The sequence below is a fragment of the Leuciscus leuciscus genome (assembly GCF_965113295.1).
Source record: "Leuciscus leuciscus genome assembly, chromosome: 1".
Taxonomy (NCBI): Eukaryota; Metazoa; Chordata; class Actinopteri; order Cypriniformes; family Leuciscidae; genus Leuciscus; species Leuciscus leuciscus.
Window position 1 is genome coordinate 70,391,286 of NC_138725.1, and position 22,175 is coordinate 70,413,460.

General features: G+C 36.7%; 3 protein-coding genes across 5 annotated transcripts; 1 reads left to right on the forward strand and 2 right to left on the reverse strand.

Annotated features, from left to right (window-relative positions):
• Positions 1–341: 341 nt before the first annotated feature.
• Positions 342–2,626, forward strand: LOC309512274 (uncharacterized protein). The gene is made up of 4 exons (XM_082187793.1): positions 342–495; positions 1,083–1,150; positions 1,291–1,334; positions 2,417–2,626. The coding sequence occupies exons 1-4, from the start codon at positions 369–371 to the stop codon at positions 2,505–2,507; spliced, it is 330 nt and encodes a 109-aa protein (XP_082043919.1). The 5' UTR covers positions 342–368; the 3' UTR covers positions 2,508–2,626.
• Positions 2,627–5,812: 3,186 nt separating this feature from the next.
• LOC309512250 (uncharacterized protein) lies at positions 5,813–11,888 on the reverse strand. 3 transcript variants are annotated; one of them, XM_082187739.1, is made up of 10 exons: positions 9,458–11,888; positions 8,459–8,560; positions 8,028–8,260; positions 7,567–7,660; positions 7,264–7,463; positions 7,055–7,172; positions 6,877–6,968; positions 6,658–6,764; positions 6,273–6,449; positions 5,813–6,124 (listed from the first exon to the last, which is right to left on the reverse strand). In XM_082187739.1, exons 5-8 carry the CDS (start codon positions 7,315–7,317, stop codon positions 6,678–6,680), a joined length of 351 nt encoding a protein of 116 aa, XP_082043865.1. In that variant the 5' UTR covers positions 7,318–7,463; positions 7,567–7,660; positions 8,028–8,260; positions 8,459–8,560; positions 9,458–11,888; the 3' UTR covers positions 5,813–6,124; positions 6,273–6,449; positions 6,658–6,677. The 3 variants fall into 3 exon arrangements, with proteins under 3 accessions (XP_082043865.1, XP_082043866.1, XP_082043864.1); XM_082187740.1 differs by lacking the exon at positions 9,458–11,888 and having other exon boundaries at positions 7,609–7,660; positions 8,459–8,665; XM_082187738.1 differs by lacking the exon at positions 9,458–11,888 and having other exon boundaries at positions 8,459–8,665.
• A 4,409-nt stretch (positions 11,889–16,297) lies between these two features.
• LOC309510815 (tripartite motif-containing protein 16-like) lies at positions 16,298–21,968 on the reverse strand. The gene is made up of 6 exons (XM_082185729.1): positions 20,925–21,968; positions 19,363–19,458; positions 19,044–19,277; positions 18,411–18,570; positions 17,945–17,992; positions 16,298–17,717 (listed from the first exon to the last, which is right to left on the reverse strand). The coding sequence occupies exons 1-6, from the start codon at positions 21,501–21,503 to the stop codon at positions 17,194–17,196; spliced, it is 1,641 nt and encodes a 546-aa protein (XP_082041855.1). The 5' UTR covers positions 21,504–21,968; the 3' UTR covers positions 16,298–17,193.
• Between the last annotated feature and the right edge of the window lie 207 nt (positions 21,969–22,175).

Sequence of the window (22,175 nt, forward strand, 5' to 3'; positions counted from 1 at the left end):
TTGGAGAAGATGCGGAGGGCCTATGAATTTATCTTGACAAAATGTAAGTAATGTTTTGATTTAGAAATTATGAATGTTTAAAATGTATATTTCTTTGTTAATATGTAAAGATTTTAAATGAAAGTAAACTTGTATTATAGCAACCTCCACAGCACAGCAACCGGAGAGTCAAATGGTGCAGCAGGCGGAGAGTCAAGCGGCGGCAGAGAGTCAAACCAAGGAGTCTGAGACTGTATTTGTTCTTAACCTTGTTCCTCTGTCTTCCCCACTCTCTCCAACCTCTCTCTTCTACTTCTTCTACTTGTACAACTATTCTTCCTTCACTTTCTTCCAAACTTCCACTGCCATGCTCTAAGTCTTTTCAACAAATGAAAAGGACAAACACCTCTGCCTCTTCACACTATTCTCCCTCTGTCTCTCTTCCATCTCCGTCTGCCTCTTACATTTCCACGTCTTTGTGTCAGGAAGGGTCACGTGTGAAGAACAGAAGAAAAGGTAACCTTTTGCATGGTACATCTTACCCCACACTGGTAATAAATTTGCTCCCAGTCAGAGTTGACTTCATGTAAATTTGATTCATTGGGCTAACCGGGTCATTGGTAGCCAGTTCACAGTATTTAGTTATTTAGCTGTGGCCAATGTCCAAGGCCTGTGGTTAATGTCAGTCCCTGACTTAAGGTCCTTCCACACTGAGTCTGAAATTTTCGTATGCGTTTTTCCGTATTCGTCATTCGGTGGCTCTGAATTGTCAAAACACCATTCCAAATTCTTGCTACTGATCCGAAAAACGCAGAAAATCGAACCCGATCCTATTTTTTTATGACGGCAGTGTGTAAACGTGATTGACAAAACATATTTATTCGTCGATTTCAGAGTCAGTGTGCAAGGACCATTAAGCTAAGAGGACTTTGGGAAAGCCAATCCTGTACATTTTGCTTTCAAAAACAGGGACAAATTTACTTTGACATAAATGAAAAGTACTGCATATTACCTCACATGTGAAATTATAAATTTGAACTGATTTAGCTACAAAGCATGGCATCATGGCTTAATAAACTTTCCGTGTCTTTTCATCATTTCAGGTTGCCGAAAATGTAGTAGGCAGAAGGTTTTCCTCTTTGATCGAATAACTGGGGAACGGATAAATGAGGTAAAATGTGTTCTGTTAGGCTGCTTTCTTGTCTAAATTACTGATTCTGACCTTTCAAAGATAATAAAACAATATGTTATGCCCTAATCAGTGATTGCTAAAACAGTTCAAATAATTATTATTCGTGTTTTTGTGTGTAGGGGAAAGCCGAGTTGAAAGTCCACTGGTTGCCATGCACTGTGTGGTAAGTCATATTTTATTTATTATTTAATTCTCAGTACTCAAGCAAATAGCGATGAGGTGGAGGCATTTGGAAGAGCTAGATCCGGCAGGTAGGCCCTTGTAACCTTTAGGACATGCATTCCGATGATGAAAAATTATGGAATAGTCTTCCGAGCATTCCAAAATCAGACACACTCTCTCAGTCCAGACTAAAGACAAATATCTGGACTGTCTTTAGTCTGGACTGAGAGAGTGTGTCTGAATTTGGAATGCTCGGAAGACTATTCCATAATTTTAAAGACAAATGGGCGAATGATCTACCTCCTTGTCTTTATTTAGAATATTCTGTTTGTAAGATCCTGGAATTTTGTGATTAACACAATGGATTGTAGGTAATGAGGAGCTGAACCATTCAGTACTTGCTGAGTAATTAATAGAACTCTAAAATTAGCTGACAGACAGCCAATGTATGGACAATAAAATGGTCCTGATGTGATCTGGTTTTACTGTTTCTAGTAAGTTCTCTAGTGGCTAGCTCTAGCTCTGAACTATCTTATTTATTGAGCCTGCAGCAGGACATCCACTTGGTAATGCATTACAAAAGTAGCAGTGTTTCATGCACACATAAATTAATCTTTCAGCATCTGAAACACTTATGTGTCATAATTTAGTTGTTTCCTGTTGTACATGTGTTGGAAATGTGATTTTCCTCTTCCCACTAATGACAACTTCATCCCTCAGTTTATCAGAAACATTTTGAAATCCGTAAATTGAGATACATGGCTTTCAATGTACAGGAACTGTGTGGAACATTGTGTAACTAGAGCTGCCAGACAATTGTAGTTTAGTAAAAAGTACAATAGTTTCCTGTGAGATGCAATGTTGTATAAAAATGTGTAAAATGAAAAAACACCGTAAATTGAGTGAATGTACTCAGTTGCATTCCACTACTGGGCTTAACCAGGGTTAATGCTACTTTAACAAACATAAATACATTTCAATGAACTCTCTAAATTTAACCCAACAGGTTTTTTTTTTCTTTTTTTCTTTTTTTTTTTTTCTCTGTGTTCTAATGAATTTTTTTGCACTTATGATATTTTACAGTGGCAAAACCTGGGATGACACATGGGAGCCTGCCAGTGAATTCCTGCATGTTATGCCTAATTCCCCACATCCCAACCAGCTTTCAGCATGACAGCCTAGTCACCTGGACTCAAGCACCCTTAATTTCTTTTCTTTTTTTTTGTGAGTTTTTTCTTTTCTTTTCTTTTTCTTTTTCTCTTGCTTTTGTTCATTAAAGTTTTTTGCACAATACCCAGTCTCTTTTTGTGTTTATTTTCTTAATGGTGTGTAAAAAAAAAAAAACTTTTGCATTTTCAATAACTGCACAACAGCCAGGAAGTGTGCCATGGAGATCATAAGGGAGAAAATGAGTGCTGTTTGGCATAATGGCATTCCCAAAGGCATTATTTGTACTTTAAAAAAAAAAAATTATATAGTTTAGGTAAGTCTACTTGAACTATTTGTTTGGTATGCCAGCCATGAATACATACCACAGAATACTCCTAAAGATATTAAAATGTTGTAATCCTACAATTTCCGATATTAATTCCTTTAACATTTATAATTGTAATTACCTATTTATATTTGCCTTTTTACAAAATAATGTAAAATTAATCATGTAAATATATATATTGTTTTTATTTTGGGGGGCAAAGTGTTCTTCAAAGGGAAGAAAATAATGTATTTTCTGGTGGCAGCCTTGCATCTCCTGGGTTTTTTTTTTTTTTTTTAAGAAAAGAAAAATTAAAGTCTTTAAATAGTTTGGCATATCAATACATTTTGGGAAATTAGTACAAAGTGTGAGCGCAATCATCTTTAAATGTTACAGACGCATTTTATTTGATTAAGAGATTAACTTACATCTGTTTAAAACAAATACTGCATGCTAGAATAACTATCAAGAGTAATTTTCTTTCTGTAAGATCCCTGTAGGGTTACATAACATAGGTTACATAGCCTATCTTCAGTCAGAACTGGGAAGAGTCTGTTTTTTTATTTTTTTATTTTTATTGCAGAACTTATACATAAATGATCATGGAAATAAAGCGTTGTTGTATATCTTTCAATGAAAAATAACAACAAAATAAATAAATATCCTGGATTTGAGTACATCAAAAGTCGGAAGAGCCTGTAAATACCATATATGGACAAGTGTGACGAGGCTTTGACGTTTCCATGGCCCCAGAAGGACAAGCTGTGGTTGGACTAACGTTTAGGTCAGAATAAAAAGCGCTCCATATCGCAAACTATGTTTTGCTTGCGTTATGTTGTCAGTAATACTGTCAGTTAACAATAAGGTATTGCTATATTGAAAGAAATTACACGTTTACCGAGATCCTAACCCTATAGTGTAACTACACACTTCAATGAACTACAATTTACAGCGCCCGTCCCATGGACACAATGATAGAGGCTTATGGGTAATGTAGTTTAAAAACGTTTAGTAATGGAATTAAATAAATACAATCTTTAATGAACAAAGGGACATCCAAATATGTTCATTATACATACCTCTTTGACATATTTGAGAGCCAGACTGAAATTTGGTATTTTACTGTGAGCACTTTTTAAAATGCTTTTTTAACACCTTTCCATGTATGCCAGACATCTCTGTCCAACATTATGTATTAAACATAGCATAAATAATTGTCCTACCAATTTTCACTTTTATACACTTATCAGACTTTGCATTTGCAGACTTTGTAGAATGTGCAGTTTTTTGCTCTTCCAGGGGTGCTACGGGACCCCTGGGGGAGGAAGGGCAGTAAAACCTACACATATGTACTCTCTTCATCATGGACAACAAACTGTATTGAGTCACATTTATATCTGAACATTATTTTGCTTTCCCGCCTTTTCTATATTTACATCATGCTTGTGTTAGGTTTTGATTATATTGCAAGACTCTGAACTCGGAATACAAAAATACAGTAATATTTTAAAAATGTTGTAAAATAGACCTTTTCTGAATTGCTAAAACACTAAACCTCCCAAATTATCAATAGCCTAATCGAATTTGTCGAGTAAATCACTCTTTCTGTAAAACATTAAACAAGTTCAGGTAGTTAAAACACTGTTTGCAAATCTCATGCACTCTTTTGGCAAAACTCTAAACACATTCTCACTCACTCATTTCGCACTGACACATTTATGTTTCAAAACACTAAACACGGGCAGGCAAAAGTTAAACAACTACAACACAGTGTCATCGTTAACACACAACTACTCAAAATTGTTCACTTATTTCTAATGATGAGACCAAACCAACTGTACATCATACAAGTCAGTTAAGAGTGCAAAAACTGACTCAAAATGTTACACTGAATGTTACCAACAATGGATGGAAACAATATAAGAGGGAGAGGAGGAAGAAGAGTATGTGAAATAGGTGGTGAACAAAGAGGAAGAGGAGGAGGATGAGAAAGAGCAAGGTGTGAACAATGTTGTCAAGGCTGGATCTGCTTTAGGGATTTTCCCTTTTCCTGAGATGACATTGTTATGTGGAAGAAGTCATCAGGCCGGACCAACATGAAGACATGATGCTGAAGCAGAATAAAATCTCTCTCACTGACCTTGATTCCTCTAGTTGCACAACTCTCCTGAGTGACTGTAACGCTTTTCATTTAGAGTTTTTTACTGTAACCTTTTTGTCTTTTGCAGTTGGGTCACTGTATTTTCACAGTATAAAAAGTGCTGAATATACAGACCTTCAATACTATACAATATTCAGTACAATACTATACTTGCAGTGCAGTGCAGTATACAATTTATTCACCTTACTACTGTAAGTTGTCATTACTATACTTTTTTTACGCAATTGCAAAATTTGTTTACTTAGTTACGATATACTTTTATTTCGGTAACTGCGTGTTTCGGATTCTGCTCTTCGTTTTTCTCTGTAGTGTCTAACGGTTGATCTGTAGTGTTTATAATATTGACTGATGTGTGTATGATCTGAAAGCATTGTTTGATTTGAGCACAGATAAAATGGTTTTGAGGCAATTGTTTGATTTTGCCATAAGAGTCAGATGTTCTCTGAATGTGGTTTGAAAATTTGGTTTTGTGTTTAAGGTTTTGAGAATGTGAGTTTCAAGAAATGTGTTTTAGCAATCCAGAAAACTGTAACATTATACTGTTAATCAGGTCACAGCTGATAAATCTACACAATTGAGTGGTGAAATGTTCTGAGTACCACAGAATCACATCAGTTGACTATGAAACCTGTACTAGATTACACAGAAAGCACATTGAATATTATGTTGGGGAGAAAATAATTCCTCATCATTATGGTGTTCTTCCTTATAATCTGCTTCTTCCATGTCTCTTAACAGGTTTCAATTGTTATACAGCACCCTACAGTTCAACTAATGAAAGTTACTGTACCACACAGTGCATGCATGCATGCACACATTTCTATGTATGTGAAAGAAGAGGTAACACTTTGGTTATATTTATGGTGATAAAAAGCAGATTTTATTACATGCTTTATATTCATAGTTAAGGTCATTGTCCAGAAGTATGAAAGGTGTTACTGTCTTGTAGATTACAGTCCATCATCAGATATTTCGTAGTCACTGTCGTACTCATCAGCTGAAGCACTGTACAAGAAGTTGATGTCCTCTGCTCCAGACAAAACTTGCAGGTAACAGTCTCTTGCTTGCACCTTCATTTCTCTGATTTGATGCCACTTTCTGAGGATGATGCTCTGCAGACCTTTCAAACCTTCTTCACTTAGGCCACATTGCGAATCTTAAAAGAGGAACACAAGAATATAAGACCAGCATTAGAAACTTTATAAACAGTCATCATTGTTGTGTATATTTATTAGGGCTGCCCCCTAATAGTAATCTTTGGTCGGGGCAACCCTATGTTTATGTAATTTATTACAAATACATACTTTTCATTGTCTCACTGGAAAACAAGCAGGACAGCTCTCTGAGGGTATCGGAACGAGTTGAAAGAGATTTCCAATGGTGGTCCATCTCTGCAACAAGAATCTTCTGCTCCTCCTCAAGTCTCCTTACTGACATGATGATGTCAAACGCCTTTCTCTTTGTCCTTAGATCGACAGAGTCTGGAATGCATTTATGATAAATAAATAAATAATTTGTATTAAACATCAACCTTCAAAGAATCTCTGAAATAGTATGGGGTTACAGAATGACATTTGAAGCATTGTGGGTTATGTGTCATTATGTATCAGATTTGTCAGAAGCAGTCAACAAACAGTAACAATTACAATTATTTGTGACTAAATGTATTACAAGTAATCATTTCCTCACCGTCAGCCCAATCCTTTACATCATTCTTCCAATTGGCTCGCTGTCACTGTCAATTGCGCTTTCATGGACTCTAGGTTTTGTAACTGGCTTTGCAGAGCTTTTGTGGTCTACAATAACAAACAGTGGTAAGAAACAAAAAACAAATGCTCAATGCACAGCTTCATACACTGCTAACATGCAGTACTGAACATCTAAAATTAATTCTACTGATGTCATTACCTTTTGATATCGGCAGGTCAGTGAGATAGCCAAATTGTTGAACTTTTGCTGATTCCAGCGCATGGCCATGAGAGTCAGCAAGTCTGTGCATCCTGAAAAACAAAGAAAATATGATGTTACCATATTCCTCCTACGTATTATGTAAGGATGTAACTAGTGCAGTATGTGGTAATCTTACCTGCTTTTGACATATGCTTACTGGTTACTGCAATCCTAGATAGGAAGGCATTGCACTGTTCCACCTCCTCCCCTAGTGTTAAACCAGCACCGTCCTGATATGCCCCACTCCATTTTACCTGGTTAAGAATAAAAAAATAAAAATAAACAGATGTTTGCAGATGTTCAGTTTAGATAATACGATTCTATCACATAGCAACACTTCCTTACCTCGTATTTAAAATCATGGGCTTTGGCATGAAATACCGAAAGGAATGGCTTCATGTTAAGAAGGTGCTGGAGCTCTGGAGCAGGACTCTGTGCCGACACACCACAAGCTCCAATCCCTCCTCGTCTACCTTGCTGGCAGATCTTTATGAGGTATCTCTGGCTGCTGACCACTCCCCTCCACAAACACTTCTTCCACTGAACTACAATATGGAAAATTGTTGATGAAAATAAGACTCTCCTAAACAAACTCTTCAGAAAGAGGTTATTATAGTGCTGTAGTCTAATTATCATCTAGAATTTTACATGTTTGGTTGTGTTGTGAATGTGGTCTACAAATCTTTTTACGTCTTCATCCTTGGCTATGAAGACGCCTTCAAAGATGGCCTGTTCCTCAGATCTAAAAAAACAAAAAAACAACAATTGATGATTGACAACAATTTATAACTTAAAATCTGAGATTTCTTAGTTCACATTAAAGAGCTATGTTTTCTTATTAATACAAACACTGTGATACACAGTTTGGAGTAGCTAGCAGCATTCTTGAAACGGTAATGCTTGCGGTTTCCATCAACTGAAACTGCAAGCATATCTAGGGTGCATGCAGGACAGTTGAAGGGCTCTTCCTTGCATATGTTGTCCACCTCAAATCTCACAGCCTCCCACTCAAAAAAACTTTTCAGAAAACTGTCTGCTGAGATCTTGCTTATCAACCAACAACTCAAAGATATCAACAACACTGCAGGATAGATAAATTCAATACTCACACGACCAAAGCGGACCGTTGGCTGATTCAGTATTCTTAAAAATGCTTGGCAGGACAGTCCTGGTGCCGCCATCTTCATTTCTTCAAATGAAAAAAAGACATCTGTGGCATAAACTGTGGCAAATTGAAGGGTTGCAGGCCAGTAGTCACTTCTGTTTAGGGCATCGACTCCAGCAGTCCAAGTGGATTGGCATGCCTCACAAATTAACTCGGGCATGGTTCGATCATGTCATCCTGGAAATATCAAAAACACATCCACTGTAATGTAAACCAGGGTTTGGGTTCTTTGTACTATTTATATATTACTTTGTATACTTCATATATTTTTAGTTTTATATCTATGTCAAACTTGTAGGGAGTCGCGTATGGATATATATTTATTTTAAAGATGCTTCTCAAACAGGACAAAATAAAGTTCTTCACATTTCTTACCATTCATTGTGACCACAGCAACAATCTTTCCTGGACTAACCCTCAATAACTCTGGTGAACAACCACAGATTTTGTCAGGCATCTCCACAGGTACAAGCCGGACTGAAAAAGAGCATACAGTACACTTGAATTATGTTAAGGGGGTAAGGCTAAAAATAATTTTTGAAGCTGCCGAAGAGGGACCTAAAGAAAAAGAAAAAAAAAAAACAGAATTGAACATTTTACACCAGTATTCTCTTCATCTGTGTTGCCAGAATGGGCTAAATTGTATGTGATATTCCTTCTCAATAAACAAGAAGTGAATATTGTTAATTACATTTTAGATAGAAATTAGACAAAAATTGTCAATAAATGTAAGTTTTGCTCTATTTCAAAAAAAAAAAAAAAAAAAAAAATTCCAAACAAAGCCACATCAGAACTTCTAATATATATATATATATATATATATATATATATATATATATATATATAAATCAGTCAATAAGTTATGACAGCATTACTTGTTACATTAATTATACACATTAATTGTTTTATTTCATATTGAAAAATTGTGATGAGCCACAATTTAGTAGTTATGAATTAATTTGTATTGTTAATTATAGATTTATTTGGGTGTTAATTATATAATTTTGCGTGGATTTTAAACAATTAGGCTGTAAAACAAACCAATCTGGCAACTGTTCTTCATCTGAACATTTCTAATATTGGATAATAGTTGTGGGCTAATGTAATACTGAAAATATTACATTCCCCAGTATGATACATGATGATTATATGCGACAAAAATGAACTTGAATTCAATTAGCTAACTTTGCTAGCCTGCACATTTGGTGCAGCAAGCTATATTTTTATAATGCCTTCTATTATTTACCGTCATACGAAATTGCCACCTTACACATCTAAAGGTTATAAACACAACTTCTTGTCCTGATTCAACAGTTTTTAGATGTGTAAATTTAAGAATAGTATCAATCTCTATTAATTAACTCTTCTACTTACCAAGTGGGAAATCGCAATGGACCCTGGGATCGCCCCATACAGTGACGTCAGCGTTATTCATTTAGAGGATTTAATCAATAAAAAATAAAATAAAAAATAAAATATTAATTGAACACAATCGTAGCATATTATATATATTTATTAACATCAACAAACCTCCGATAAAAATACGTTACCCAGCATGCTCTAGTTAAAGCAGTGTACCTATGTACCAGTTCCTATGACAAGAAAACGCTTAAACTGCTTACTTGCACGCCGTGGAGCGTTGTTAAACTCACCTTTGAATGCAGTTTTACCTGCAGTTGAGCGTTGTTTTGGTTAAACTCACCTCTGAATGCCGTTTTACCTGCAGTTGAGCGTTGTTAAACTCACCGCTGAATGCGGTTGCACACCATGTGCGTTGTTAAACTCACCGCTGAATGCGGTTGCCGAACGCGCTAAACCTTTGCGCAGAGAGGGCACTTTGATATCAGATTGCGAGGGTTTTTAAACATCAAAAACCAGTTGGAGGGCCAGATAAATATCATCTGGGGGCCGCCATTTGACTAGCCCTGGCATAGATCATTTATTGTAGTCTATTCCTTTTTATTTGTATTTATTGTAGCCTCGACCCATACACAGCACAGCAGACGGGTTGCGGTGTTACCCAAGACGTCAAATTTCAACGCCGCAGGCTCCGGTTCAGAGTTCTATAGAAGTCAAACAGACTACCCTGCACGTTGAAAAATGACGCCAAAGGTATACCCAGTGCGTTAAAAAGTGACGCCAAGGGGTCCTGGCCAAGCGTCCATATTCAACGAGTCCAACTGCGTCCTGTAAAACGCCCGTGGGTTGCATTGATGGTTGAAAGCCATGAGCGTCTCTCACACACGATAAAGGGTGCGTGTTGAATTCGGCCAATATACTCCTGCGGGCAATTAAGGGATGATGGAACCTATATTGTCGTGTTTTTAGTTAGGATACCTAGCACACATTCACGTTTAAATTGAGTAGGCTACCACAGGCTTATTTAAAACTTAACGAAATTGTAGCCTACGCATGCTACTGTTGCTGAAAGCGTCTGATATCACGCACTTGGATTGGCTAGCAAAGTCCAACTGCGTCCTGTAAAACGCGGGTGGGTTGCATTGGAGGTGGTTAAGCCGCGAGCGTCTCTCACAGACGATAAGGGTGTTGAAAATGGCGAATATCTCCTCTCAAAAGATAAATAATGGAAAACAATGACCTCCTATATTAGGTGTAGGCAATCCTAATCATAGAGCAAACATAAGTCGTTGCTGAAAACGTCTTTAGTCTGTGCAGTCGGTCAATGTTGAGGTGAATTGACGACTGGCGAAGCCCTGAGCGTGTAATTACATCGCGGATGGTTTTACATTGAAGTTGGTTGAAAGCCATGTGCGTGTCATCTATACGCAAAAGGGTGCTATATGCGTGGGCAGAAAACGCCGAAGGACGTGACAAAACGGCCTTATATGACGCCCTGAGATGAGAACGGGTTGAGAGAAGACGATGGCGGATCAATACCTATGTGCGGTAGCGGGTTGCAATGCTAAGAGGAGAGATATTGGTATTAGCTTTCATGCTTTACCAAAACATGTTGCTGTGAGAGATGAATGGATTACGTTCCAGGGTTCCAGACTGCGACCATTTTTTGAGAATGTGCGAGTTAAAATTTTATGTGGTCGCATTTGTGCGAGTGCATGGTCATGTACTACTCAGTTAAATTCACGCATGAATTTTCCTGCATTGAACTTGTTTTAGCGCCCGCCAAAGTGAATTTTTGTCCCGCCAAAGTCTTATTTGATCGGTGAGTAATGTAGATGAACTGCTGCGCTTGTGACAGGACATGTTTATAACTGAAAGAACGAGCAGAGAGAGAGACCCGGACGCGCGCGCGCGCACTCTCTGTCTTCGGAGTCAGGCGAAAATGTAAACAAGACCTCACCGTCTCCAAACTAAGCGCTGTCTTGCTCTCTCTCCCTCGCACATATTAATCAAAATAAATCGACACGGCGGTAAAAGGTCGGAAGACCAAAGTTTCATGTGGAGCATTCGGAGATTTTTTTTTCTTTTTCTGAATTGCCGCTGGGTGTGAATTGTGCTAAATAAGTTGCCTTATCTTCTCTGAAAAGCGTTCCGGACATTCAGCTGACATAAAACAACACTTTAATTAAACGAAAAAAACTATCCAGTGATGAAATGTTTTCTGTGTTGACAGAAAGAAAGAAAGACAGAAAGAGGCTGTTGCTGCCTATGTATCTCGCTTCAGCCAACGGCTCCGCCCACAACGCAGAGGCGAATTGCTAATGAGCTACTGCCGCTCTGCTGAAGCAAAGTCCCAGAAAACGGCACAGGTTTTGTGATTTTGGCTAAAAACGGCATAATCATCATTTAAAGACCACTGAGAATGTTTAAAAATAGCTCATAAATATGATCGGAGTGGGACTTTAAAGACATGTTTACAATAACACTGAGCGCATGCATCTCCACTTTATGGTAAGAGGCGTGACCTTTCCGGGCAACGTGCGCTAAGCTGCTGTCGAATCACAACACAGGAACCGCTGGCACAATCAGAACTCGTTACGTATTTCTGAAGGAGGGACTTCATAGAACAAGGAAGTCATCAGCCCGTTTTTAGGACAGTGAAAACAGCGGTATACAGATAAGTAAATTGTGTGAAAAATACTGTTTTTTTTTTTACACGAGAAACATGAACACATGTTATATTGCACACTGTAAACACAATCAAAGCTTCAAAAACACAGGAAAAACGGGACCTTTAAATCATTTTCACAAATCTTTCATGGCCCCCAGAATATTTTGTTGAATGAAAATCTGAACATACAATATATCAAAATAACAGATCCCCTGTAGCTTTAGGCATTATTTTTTTTTATCAACACTTAAATGTGGGTAAGTTTCATAAAAAACAACAACATTTTAATCAAAAGCCGAGAAAATTGTGTTTGTTTTCAAAGACTACAACGTGCATAAGCACTGATTTTAATTCACAAATATTCACTCAAGACAAAGTTTACTTATGCTTCGTCATGGACTACAGAGGCTTACAGTATGTGTGCTGATTTTCTAAAAGATACACTGTAAACTCTAACGCTCAAAATAATGAATTGGTTGAGTAGGGCCAACTTAAATTATACAAATTAGTTCAATCAAATTAACTTTTATGAGTATTAAGAACTTTCTTTTCTTTTGAGTTCACACATTTTAATTAAGTTGAATTGTTTAATTGTTTTGAGTTCTATGCACTTGTTTCTTTTAATTTAAACAAACTTAAATTTAACTGAAACTGGGCTGGGATCTCTATTCCCCAGCATGCTTTGCCATGACACTTAAAAAGAGAGTAAATGCTAAAATTGTTTTGTACCAGATTAATGTTAAGTGGGAGATTTAGTAATGTTTAATGTTTAGTTTTGCTATAGTTTAGAAAAGTGTCTGGTATTTTGTTTTTCTGGGGGTTACCACCATGTGTGACGAGTGGAGCATGAGCTTGGTTTGAGAACAGTGAATTAACCCTTTAGAACCTGAAGCTACAATTGGTGATTTTCACATAATTTGTTTTTGACTGTAAAATTCTAAAACAATGTGCGTTCTTCAAGTGTAAGGTGTCATCTTTTTCAGAAAAAGAGATGGCTTTCAATAAATTACAGTTATTGGCCATTAGTGTGTGTGTGTGGTGAGTTTGTAAATAGAATTTAAATAGACAAAAATAATAGAAACGTGAATAAATGTACAGATTTTTATTTACAAAAAATCTTTACAAAAAATCCCGAACAAAAGAAACTAACACTTTAAAGTGGAAAATCTAATTATAATGCATATACAGTATAGCCCAGAGCCATAGAGAGAGAGAGTTGTGACACTCTTTGATGTCGCCGCTATGGCTGTCACGTGGTTCATGTAAGCCCCAATAGTTCCAAAACGTACGCTGGCTGTCATGTTCTTCTATGGGACAGACAGCAGCGATTGCATTATTGAACGGTAAATATAAAATAAAACACACACCCAAGTACTTTTTCAGCTGTTATTGCATTATTGCATTTTGTTAATGTCAGTTTTGCATTTGGAGATAAGTTTTAAGCTATATTTTTGGAGGGAAAAGCTTAGTGTTCATGTTCGCATGGGTAGTAGCACTGGCTTTAGCGGCTCTAACTTAACTTTTCCATATCATTCATCTGATGATGGACGTCTCATGATATTTATTTTAGCACAACTGGGCTGTATTAGGCTATTGATTCCCGTGATTTTGCTTATAAATTTTGATTCAGCCATTAGCCTACCTTCGTGATCACGCAAAGAGGTCTGCCGTGGCGGTCAGTTCAGAATTCGCTTAGAAGCTAGCTCACTTCTTCTGATGAAAGTGGCCACCCCCAGGACCACAACGTGAAACATGATCATGTTAAGACTAAGAATATTATTTTAAGATTAAGGCCATACACATTATCAAAACTATAACAGATTAAAAACGAATTTAAGCATGGCTGATACAAATGAAGGTTTTCAAATAAAATATTTTTTATTAAACAATGACAGACAACAAAAATGTGTGCTTGTGTGTGTGAACAAGAAAAACAAAAACCAGGGGCAGGTGATCCATGAAACAGACAGGACTGGTGATGGCCATAACAATCCTAAAGGTCCAGCATTGTTCTCACAAGCCGCTTCACTCAAGACAATAATAACATAATGAAAAGTTAGTATATCCCAAAAAATTAAATAAATAAAAGTTGCTATAAAGGTGGTAGCGATTCATTACCGAACTCTTAGCTGACGAAGTCGCGCTAGCTAACTAACGTTAGCTAGCAGGCAGTGCTTGAAAATTGGTTGAAACAACCAACATAAAATATAAATAATTACGCTGTGCATGTACAAATGAAGACCAGTATAAGCATCGCAAAGGGCCTCTGATACAATATAGACAGTTGACAATTCAAAAGAGGTCGATATTTCGGCAACTTAACTCTGGAACAACTCGACGCGCAGCAATGTAAGTGAATGGTGTCCAACGCCCAAATGACAGTGTTTGGAACTATTCCGATCTTCATATCCCGGAAGTAGGCGGTTAAAAGCGCCGCCATTATTTACAACAGAGGTCTATGGGAGTGTCGCAACTCTCTCTCTCTATGGCTCTGGTATAGCCTACAAGTCTTTTTTGTGACACTGGGATGCACAGTTTTCATTTAGGATACCTTTTCATACACGCACGCATATACAAATACATACATAACGTTACATACGCACGTCCCCCACATGCTAAGATAGCCTATACGTGAAAGACAAAAATCATCCCACACGAATACATCACGCTGGTGTCTGTCGGTGGACAAAATACTGTTTGAATATCTCTGGATAAATAAGATCTAAGACGACTAAGCACAGTTTTTGGTTTAAAATTGTAAAGTTTTGAACAGATGCTGTTATGTAAAATAATAGCTCGGGTTAAATTTATGCAAAATCATTTCTGGGTCATTTTATGGCAATGTCCATTTTCTGTCCTTAGCCTTTACAGAAATATCACACTTGAAAAACACTTTAGGGTTACAATTTCTTCACATTTTAAAATAAAACAATATGTTATTTGAACAATTATGGCGTCTTGAGCCATCTATGTGGCAATATTTGATTTTTAATATTTGAAAGTAGTGGTCTCACTGGTGTTACCGTTCAACAAAAATCTAATATTTTAAAATAAATATCATACTGATGACTTCACACGACTTCCTTCTTCCAAATTCATGAATATCTATGAAGAAAGACCCATGGCCTCTTTTCAGTTATCAAAAATCTTCTCATTTATCTCATGATTTCATATGAAGCTTTAGTTGAACTCACTGGTATGACCTACTTCACTGTTAGGGAGTTGTAAAAAAATAAATAATAAAAAATAAACTAGAATACTTATGGAATAAACAGCTTCATGTAGTTAGTATACCATGATTGACAAGATGTGGTATTTTTCAGGAAAATTGTCACTGGTGTTACTGGTGTCTCTTTTCTTATGGGAGAACCCCCGTGACACCCATTTATAGATAAACTTTATTCAAAGCTATTCATTTAGATTGTATACCAAATGTAACAATTTAGTCTCATCTACTTAGTTGAAGAATAATGATCTTTGGTCTTATGTGTGTCATTGGTGATTCATTGTGTCATTGGTGTCACTGTCTTTTTTCTGTCACGTTAAATAAAATGTCACATATGATACTAATTTTACATCCATTTAATTCTGATGCACTCAACGTTAAGCTTTAAAGGATTGCATCATTACTTGATTTTAACAGGTTTTTCAAATATTTTCATTGTTATAGCAAACACATGGTAGCGCAGATGAACTAACATATTTCAAGCATACTTTTAACAAACCTGATAAAAAAAAATAAAAAAAACATAATCTCCTTATTTGTTGCACTATTATTATTTTCTGTAACTCTGACTACATGTGCTGAAAAAAATATAAATAATATTTCATAAAAACCTTTAATATTGCCAAAGAAGTATGGTAACACGTGTCAAAAATGGTATGCAGTCTTCAAATAAATGCACAAAATATTTTAAAAAATCATTAAGCTGTCATTTATGTGTATTCATAAAGTCAAAGGGTGTTCTAATAATGTGTTCTAAGTTTAAATGTTAGAAATATCACTGATGTATTGGATTAAAATACTTACACTTGATCATTTAACATCTTATTTCAAATAATATGAACTATTATTCACTATTTTATGGTTTATTTATCTATGTAAGGCTGTATAACGGTGTGTATTAGATTAAAATACTCTTATCTCATATATATATATATATATATATTTTTTTTTTAAATGTTTTTATTTATTTATTTAACAATAGCCTAATGGATTTATTTCTTAAACTCATCGAGGAAAAGGACATCATCAAACAGAGTATCATTTCAACATGGTGTTTAAAAGATTAAAACTAACTTTAAAAATAGTTATACTTAAATTAATTTCATCTTATTTCATATATTTTATATGGTTTATTTATCTGCAATGCTTTTATTTTTAAAACCTAATTTGTAACATTTCATCAGCTCCGAAAGATTCAAAGAGCTGTGGACGTCAGCAGTTAGAGACAACAAAGACAGTCTCATTTCATCTCAGCTAAGCTCACTTCGACTCATGTTTAAAACATACTTTTAAATGCATATACTTCAATAAATTTCATCTTATTTCACATATCTGTTATTTTATATGCTTTTTAATTTGTCAATGCTATTTCTTAATTTCATTTACCCTGTTTTAATTCTCTCCCACAGACATTATGGACGCTGTCGTGAAATCTGAAAAACAAATCCATAACAAATTTCTTCATGTTCATAATTTCACCAATCTGTGGACATTATCCACCAATAATAAAAACATCCCTGTAAAAAAACAAACATTCACTTCCTTGTCACACCAAGCAGATTGCAGTCATAAAACACACACACATAAACCCCCAGAACCACACATGGGGCAAATTTCACATACCATAGGGGCATCATAAAACCCCCATATTTGGACATATCCTGTCATAAACATATGCCAAAAGACACAATGTCCCTCATATCAACTACTCACACATTTATTCTGATGTGTTATTTCAGTAGCAGAAGTTCAGCTATATTAATGAAAATTAAAATCTCATTAACATCTCACTGTTACTGATTTATCAGCTCAATGTATTCTGGGTAAAATCTCTCTACAGTCTATTCTGAAACATCAACACAGTTTCACTGATGATCCAGACCAAACCCTAAACCCAGGATAGAGCGGCTGAGTGAATGTGGTCTGGACTGTGTGGATGAGGCTCATTGTGTCAGAGACGCTGTAGAAGGACAGAGTTCCTGCACTGTGATCCACATACACTCCTATTCTTCTGCTGACGGACTTTACAGGGAGAGAAGTGTGTTTGTTATTGTGCCAGAATGAGTATCTGGAGGAAGAGCAGAACAAACTCCAGGACTCATCATTACCTCCAAACACACACTCATTACCCCATCCCTTCCTGCAGATGCTCTTATATGACACTGATATATACACACCATTATATCCACTCCACTCAATCTCCCAGTAACAGCGTCCACACACACTCTCTCTACACAACACCTGAGACCACTGATCAAATCTGTCTGGATGATCAGGATACGACTGTTGTGTGTTAGTGTCAGTAATCACTCTGTTCCTCTCAGACAGACTGAGGTGTTCATTCACTGTGTTCAGATCCAGAGTCAGCTGATGGGAATCTGATGGAGAGAAAACACATCAGAATCAGGAATTATGAATCTGTCTGATCTTTTAATGTATCTGAACAATGTATCATCAGTGTCTCAGTGCAGCTGATCAGATATCCTGTGCAAATCATCATTTACATGATCAATTATAAAACTCTTCTATCATGTTTATTTCTCCTTCTACAGGAAGAACATGAACACATTCAGTGAGTTTTTCTGCTTGTTTCTCAGTGACTTACATTGTAGGAAGTCGTTCCTGGTCTTGGGATTCATGTTGGTGAATGTGACTGTGGAAATAAACAGACACGAACAGTGTGAAGAGAAATGACAAGATAAAATACATCCATTTCTAAGACGTTTCTAATCTGATATTAGATGATGCAGGACTCATTTCTGAGAACAGAAGAATCTCCAGATTCCTCATATATAAAACACACGTATCGGATTCAATCCTAAATTTCAATGGATTTCAATTTAAATACATAAGTATTTATTACTTGTAAACCATCAAGGGATGTTTGTGGCTGTTCTGTAGAGTTGATGCACTTGAATTAAAGATGAACTGTGATTTATAAAGTGGGATGCGTTTAGGAAAATTATTTGTGCGCATGTTTTATAAATCATAGGAATATTTCAGAAACTGTTGTACGTTCATAATTCGGATCATTCTCCACACGTCTGTATAAACGAGGCGCAGGACTTTACCTCTATCAGAGATCTTCTTGAGCTCCTCTTTGCAGAAATCCTCCAGTTTGTCTCTCAGCTGACGGACAGATTCTCTCACGTCATCAAAAGAGGAGAGAGAACTGAAGGAAACGTCGGGTTCGTCTGTAGATTCAGGAGGTGCTGAGAGAGACTGGAAACTCTACAGAAAACAGAAATCAAAACTCATCATCTCCACACTTCAGCCAATAACCTGCACTATATCAGATCTGAGCGGCTCTTGTTGACTTCACTTCTCTTCAGTGACTCGCTTCAATCCAGCACTTTCACACAATCAGCACATTCTTCTCATATTCATCATTTAATGCTACAAACTCTAGTATTTCACACTTACACTCCTTGTGAAAAAGAAAGTATCGTACTTGTAACAGAAATAATATACTTTAAAAATATATAAGTGCAGATTGGCTGTAATGTTTTCAGAAACTTAATTACATGTTATTTGCAGTTAAATGAATGTGGAATAGTTTAATGTTTTTATTAAATACAAATAGCTGAGCTTTAGAGTGTTTTTTTGCCCTGCTTAAGTTAGTCTCATTCTGCTCTCATGAAATGTTTCTCTGTGAGTCTCTTGCTCAAGTTCACTATGATCCAGTTCTTCTAGATCTCTGTTACCTGCAGGAACTGGATGTGATGGTGTGTGTGTGAAAGCTGCTCCAGCTCAGCGTCTCTCCTCCTCAGATCATTGATCTCCTGCTCCAGTCGCTCCAGTCGTCCTTCAGCTCGACTCACTGCAGTCTTTTCCTGATCTCTGATCCGCTGTGTCGCCTCAGAGCGGCTTCTCTCAATGGAGCGGATGATCTCAGTGAAGATCTTCTCACTGTCCTCCACTGCTGTGTGTGCAGAGCGCTGTTACACACACATCACAATCACACAGTGAGTTCAGTGAGTCCAAACTGAGACGTCTCACACTTCTCTTCTTCTCCAGACTCACCTTATGAGACTCCACAGCCTCTCTCAGCTGATGAAGATCTTTCTGTCTCTGCTGGATTCTCTGACCAATCTTCATCTGCGTCTCCTTCAGCTGTTTCTGGAGGACAAACCAATAACAGGGAATGACACATAAAACTACTAGCACAAAAATTAAAGCTACATGAATCCAGAATTGGTGAAGGGTTAAAGATCTAGCATGGTGAGTTTATACTGTAGGTTCAAACCACTGATTCATAGTTTCCTGAAATGAGATTATGAATGAATATGAAACTGAAATGTCAGCAGTATTTCATCAGTGCCTAGTTTTATATGAATACTTCACCCTAAAGTTTTAATTCTGTCATAATTTACTCTCCCTCATGTCATTCCAAACCTTTATGACTTTCTGTCTATTGTGAGACACAACAGAAGATATTTTGAAGAATGTCTCAGCTGTTTACAGAGGCCAAATAAAATATGACGACACAATCTCATTGGTTCTTGCATGTCACATGACTAAACATCATGAAGTCATCACACAAGCATCAGTGAAGTTTGATGTTATTGACGTCATCATCTTTGATTTGGGCTCTGCGTACATGAGTTGATCAATGATTTGATTTGTGAATCAAAATTGGTCCTTTAAAAAAAGAAGTACTTTTAAAAGTGCATGTAAATAATATACTTTAAAAGAATATACTTCAGTGTGAACTGAACGTAATGTTTACAGACACGTAGTTGCATGTTAATTGCCATTAAATTAAAATGTATTATAGTTTAAATTTATATTTAAAGCAATTAGCTGAACTTAACAGTGATTTCTAAGTACTTCTTCATATGTAATTTCATAATTACTTCTATTGTTTTTAAAATATAGTTAAAGTGTACTGTCATATGTACAGACAAGCATTTATGATAAACTAAAATATATTGTAATAATGAAGTTGTACATTAAAAATATATTAACTTCAACCCTCTGGGGCCGACAAACAAAGCCGACGCGTTTTGCTTGATTCTCTTCACATAGCAGCAAAATAGACTTAAAATACTCGTGCAGGCATAAGAAATATGAAAAAATAAACAATAAAATGTCTACTTATTTATGTGTTCACTCACAATTGAAACAAAACATTGTGCTTTTGTAAAATAAAGAAATTAAACAGTATGATTTCTGCCTCTCCGTCTCCGTGAACTTTTTTTCTGGAGCACGTCTCTAAACTTAAACAACACTCAGCGAATACTAGTCACACAGACATGAGCAATATATCTTTATAAACATTTAAGTCTCTACTTTTAAATTATCTAATTCAAAATGAAAACAAATATTCTCTGGTTATGTAATCTGTATGAAAAGAGAGAGATGTCAGTCGTTCTCATGGCAACTCATTATCTGCTAATGTGAACACGGCCCTGTTTGTGCTGAATAGTGTAATTACACCTTTGCCATTTATATGTTTATACATTCTTCAAAACATCATCTTTTACATTCCATAGAAGTCAAATCGGTTTGGAACAACATGAGTAAATGAGTGAGTAAATGAAGACACTTTCATTTCTGTGTGATCAATCTCTCTCAGCTCATACCTGTTTCTCTGTCCTCTGTGCTGCAGTTGATACAGTTTTGTGGTTTTTATGTTCATACTCTTTACACCGCAAACAAATGCATTCTTGATCAGTGACATAGAACATTTCTAGCTCTTTATCATGTTTACGGCAGATCATGTCCTGCAGTCGTCCAGTGGCATCAATCACTTTGTGTGGTTTACGAGAGTGATATTCCTCATGACGGTCTAAATGAGTTTGACAGTAAGATTCCTGACACACCAGACAGGACTTGACGGCTTTGTATTTTCTTCCAGTACAGACGTCACACTCCACGTCTCCAGATCCAGCGTAACAGTCAGCAGGAAGTTTAGTCTTCTTCAGTTTCTCCACCAGTTCAGCTAGCATGGTGTTTTTAGCTAAAGCAGGTCTTGGACTGAAGGTCTGTCTGCACTGAGGGCAGCTGTAGACTCTCTTCTCATCCTCCTGATCCCAGCAGTCTGTAATACAGATCTTACAGTAACTGTGTCCACAGGGAATAGCCACTGGTTCCTTCAGGAGATCCAGACACACTGGACACGTGAACTCATTCTGATCCACTGAAATTCTGGCTTCTGCCATTTTACTGCATGAATACAGAGAGACACAAACACACAACAGCTCAACAACACTTCAGTTTCTGTTTCTCTGAACTGAGGAGCTGAAATAGTTTCCTGGTTCTGTGTTTGAGTGACGTGTGTAAAATAGGCGTGTCTATGAAGCAGCTTCCTCATTCACACACACACACTTTACTGCTGTGTTTACTGTATGTGTCCTTCAAGTGGAGTCAAAAATATCATAATTACAAGTCTCGAGCTCATGAATGACAGAGTAATGTTTACTTGATGAATAACATCAAGTCAAACTAGTATTGAGGAGCAGGTCAGAAGCTAGAAGCAAGTCATTTATAATTATAACAAGCGAGTTTCGTTTTATTTTTATTTCATTTGATGATTGAGGTTTCTAGTGTGCAACAGAAATGGCAGCTTCTTTCAGTCGGGCAACATGGTGGTGGCACGGACATGGAGAAGGTTTATAGGTTCAACAGCATTAAGTTAAAGAGCGCAAACTTTATCATTCAACTGAACTGCACATTCATTTTAGACCCTTACGTTAAATGCTCTTGTGCCGTTTGTGCAATAAATGCACGTCCTTGAATGAGCGCTGTTTACGCGGGTTGAATTGACGTAGATCAGCGATCATGAGTGACAGGGCAGGGGCACTTCAGGGGCCAATCAGGTTTCAGTTGGGGCC

What these genes read in the sequence shown, in the direction of transcription:
- LOC309512274 (XM_082187793.1), top strand. Translation starts at nt 369, where the DNA reads ATGAAAAGGACAAACACCTCTGCCTCTTCACACTATTCTCCCTCTGTC. An exon ending in CTGGGGAACGGATAAATGAG is followed by an intron (nt 1,151 to 1,290) that starts GTAAAATGTGTT and finishes TTTTGTGTGTAG; the next exon opens with GGGAAAGCCGAGTTGAAAGT. An exon ending in TGGTTGCCATGCACTGTGTG is followed by an intron (nt 1,335 to 2,416) that starts GTAAGTCATATT and finishes GATATTTTACAG; the next exon opens with TGGCAAAACCTGGGATGACA.
- LOC309512250 (XM_082187739.1), bottom strand. Translation starts at nt 7,317, where the DNA reads ATGAAGCCATTCCTTTCGGTATTTCATGCCAAAGCCCATGATTTTAAA. An exon ending in CCCATGATTTTAAATACGAG is followed by an intron (nt 7,173 to 7,263) that starts GTAAGGAAGTGT and finishes ATTCTTAACCAG; the next exon opens with GTAAAATGGAGTGGGGCATA. An exon ending in TGACCTGCCGATATCAAAAG is followed by an intron (nt 6,765 to 6,876) that starts GTAATGACATCA and finishes TTGTTATTGTAG; the next exon opens with ACCACAAAAGCTCTGCAAAG.
- LOC309510815 (XM_082185729.1), bottom strand. Translation starts at nt 21,503, where the DNA reads ATGGCAGAAGCCAGAATTTCAGTGGATCAGAATGAGTTCACGTGTCCA. An exon ending in AGGCTGTGGAGTCTCATAAG is followed by an intron (nt 19,278 to 19,362) that starts GTGAGTCTGGAG and finishes TGTGTGTAACAG; the next exon opens with CGCTCTGCACACACAGCAGT. An exon ending in CAGGAACGACTTCCTACAAT is followed by an intron (nt 17,718 to 17,944) that starts GTAAGTCACTGA and finishes TCTCTCCATCAG; the next exon opens with ATTCCCATCAGCTGACTCTG.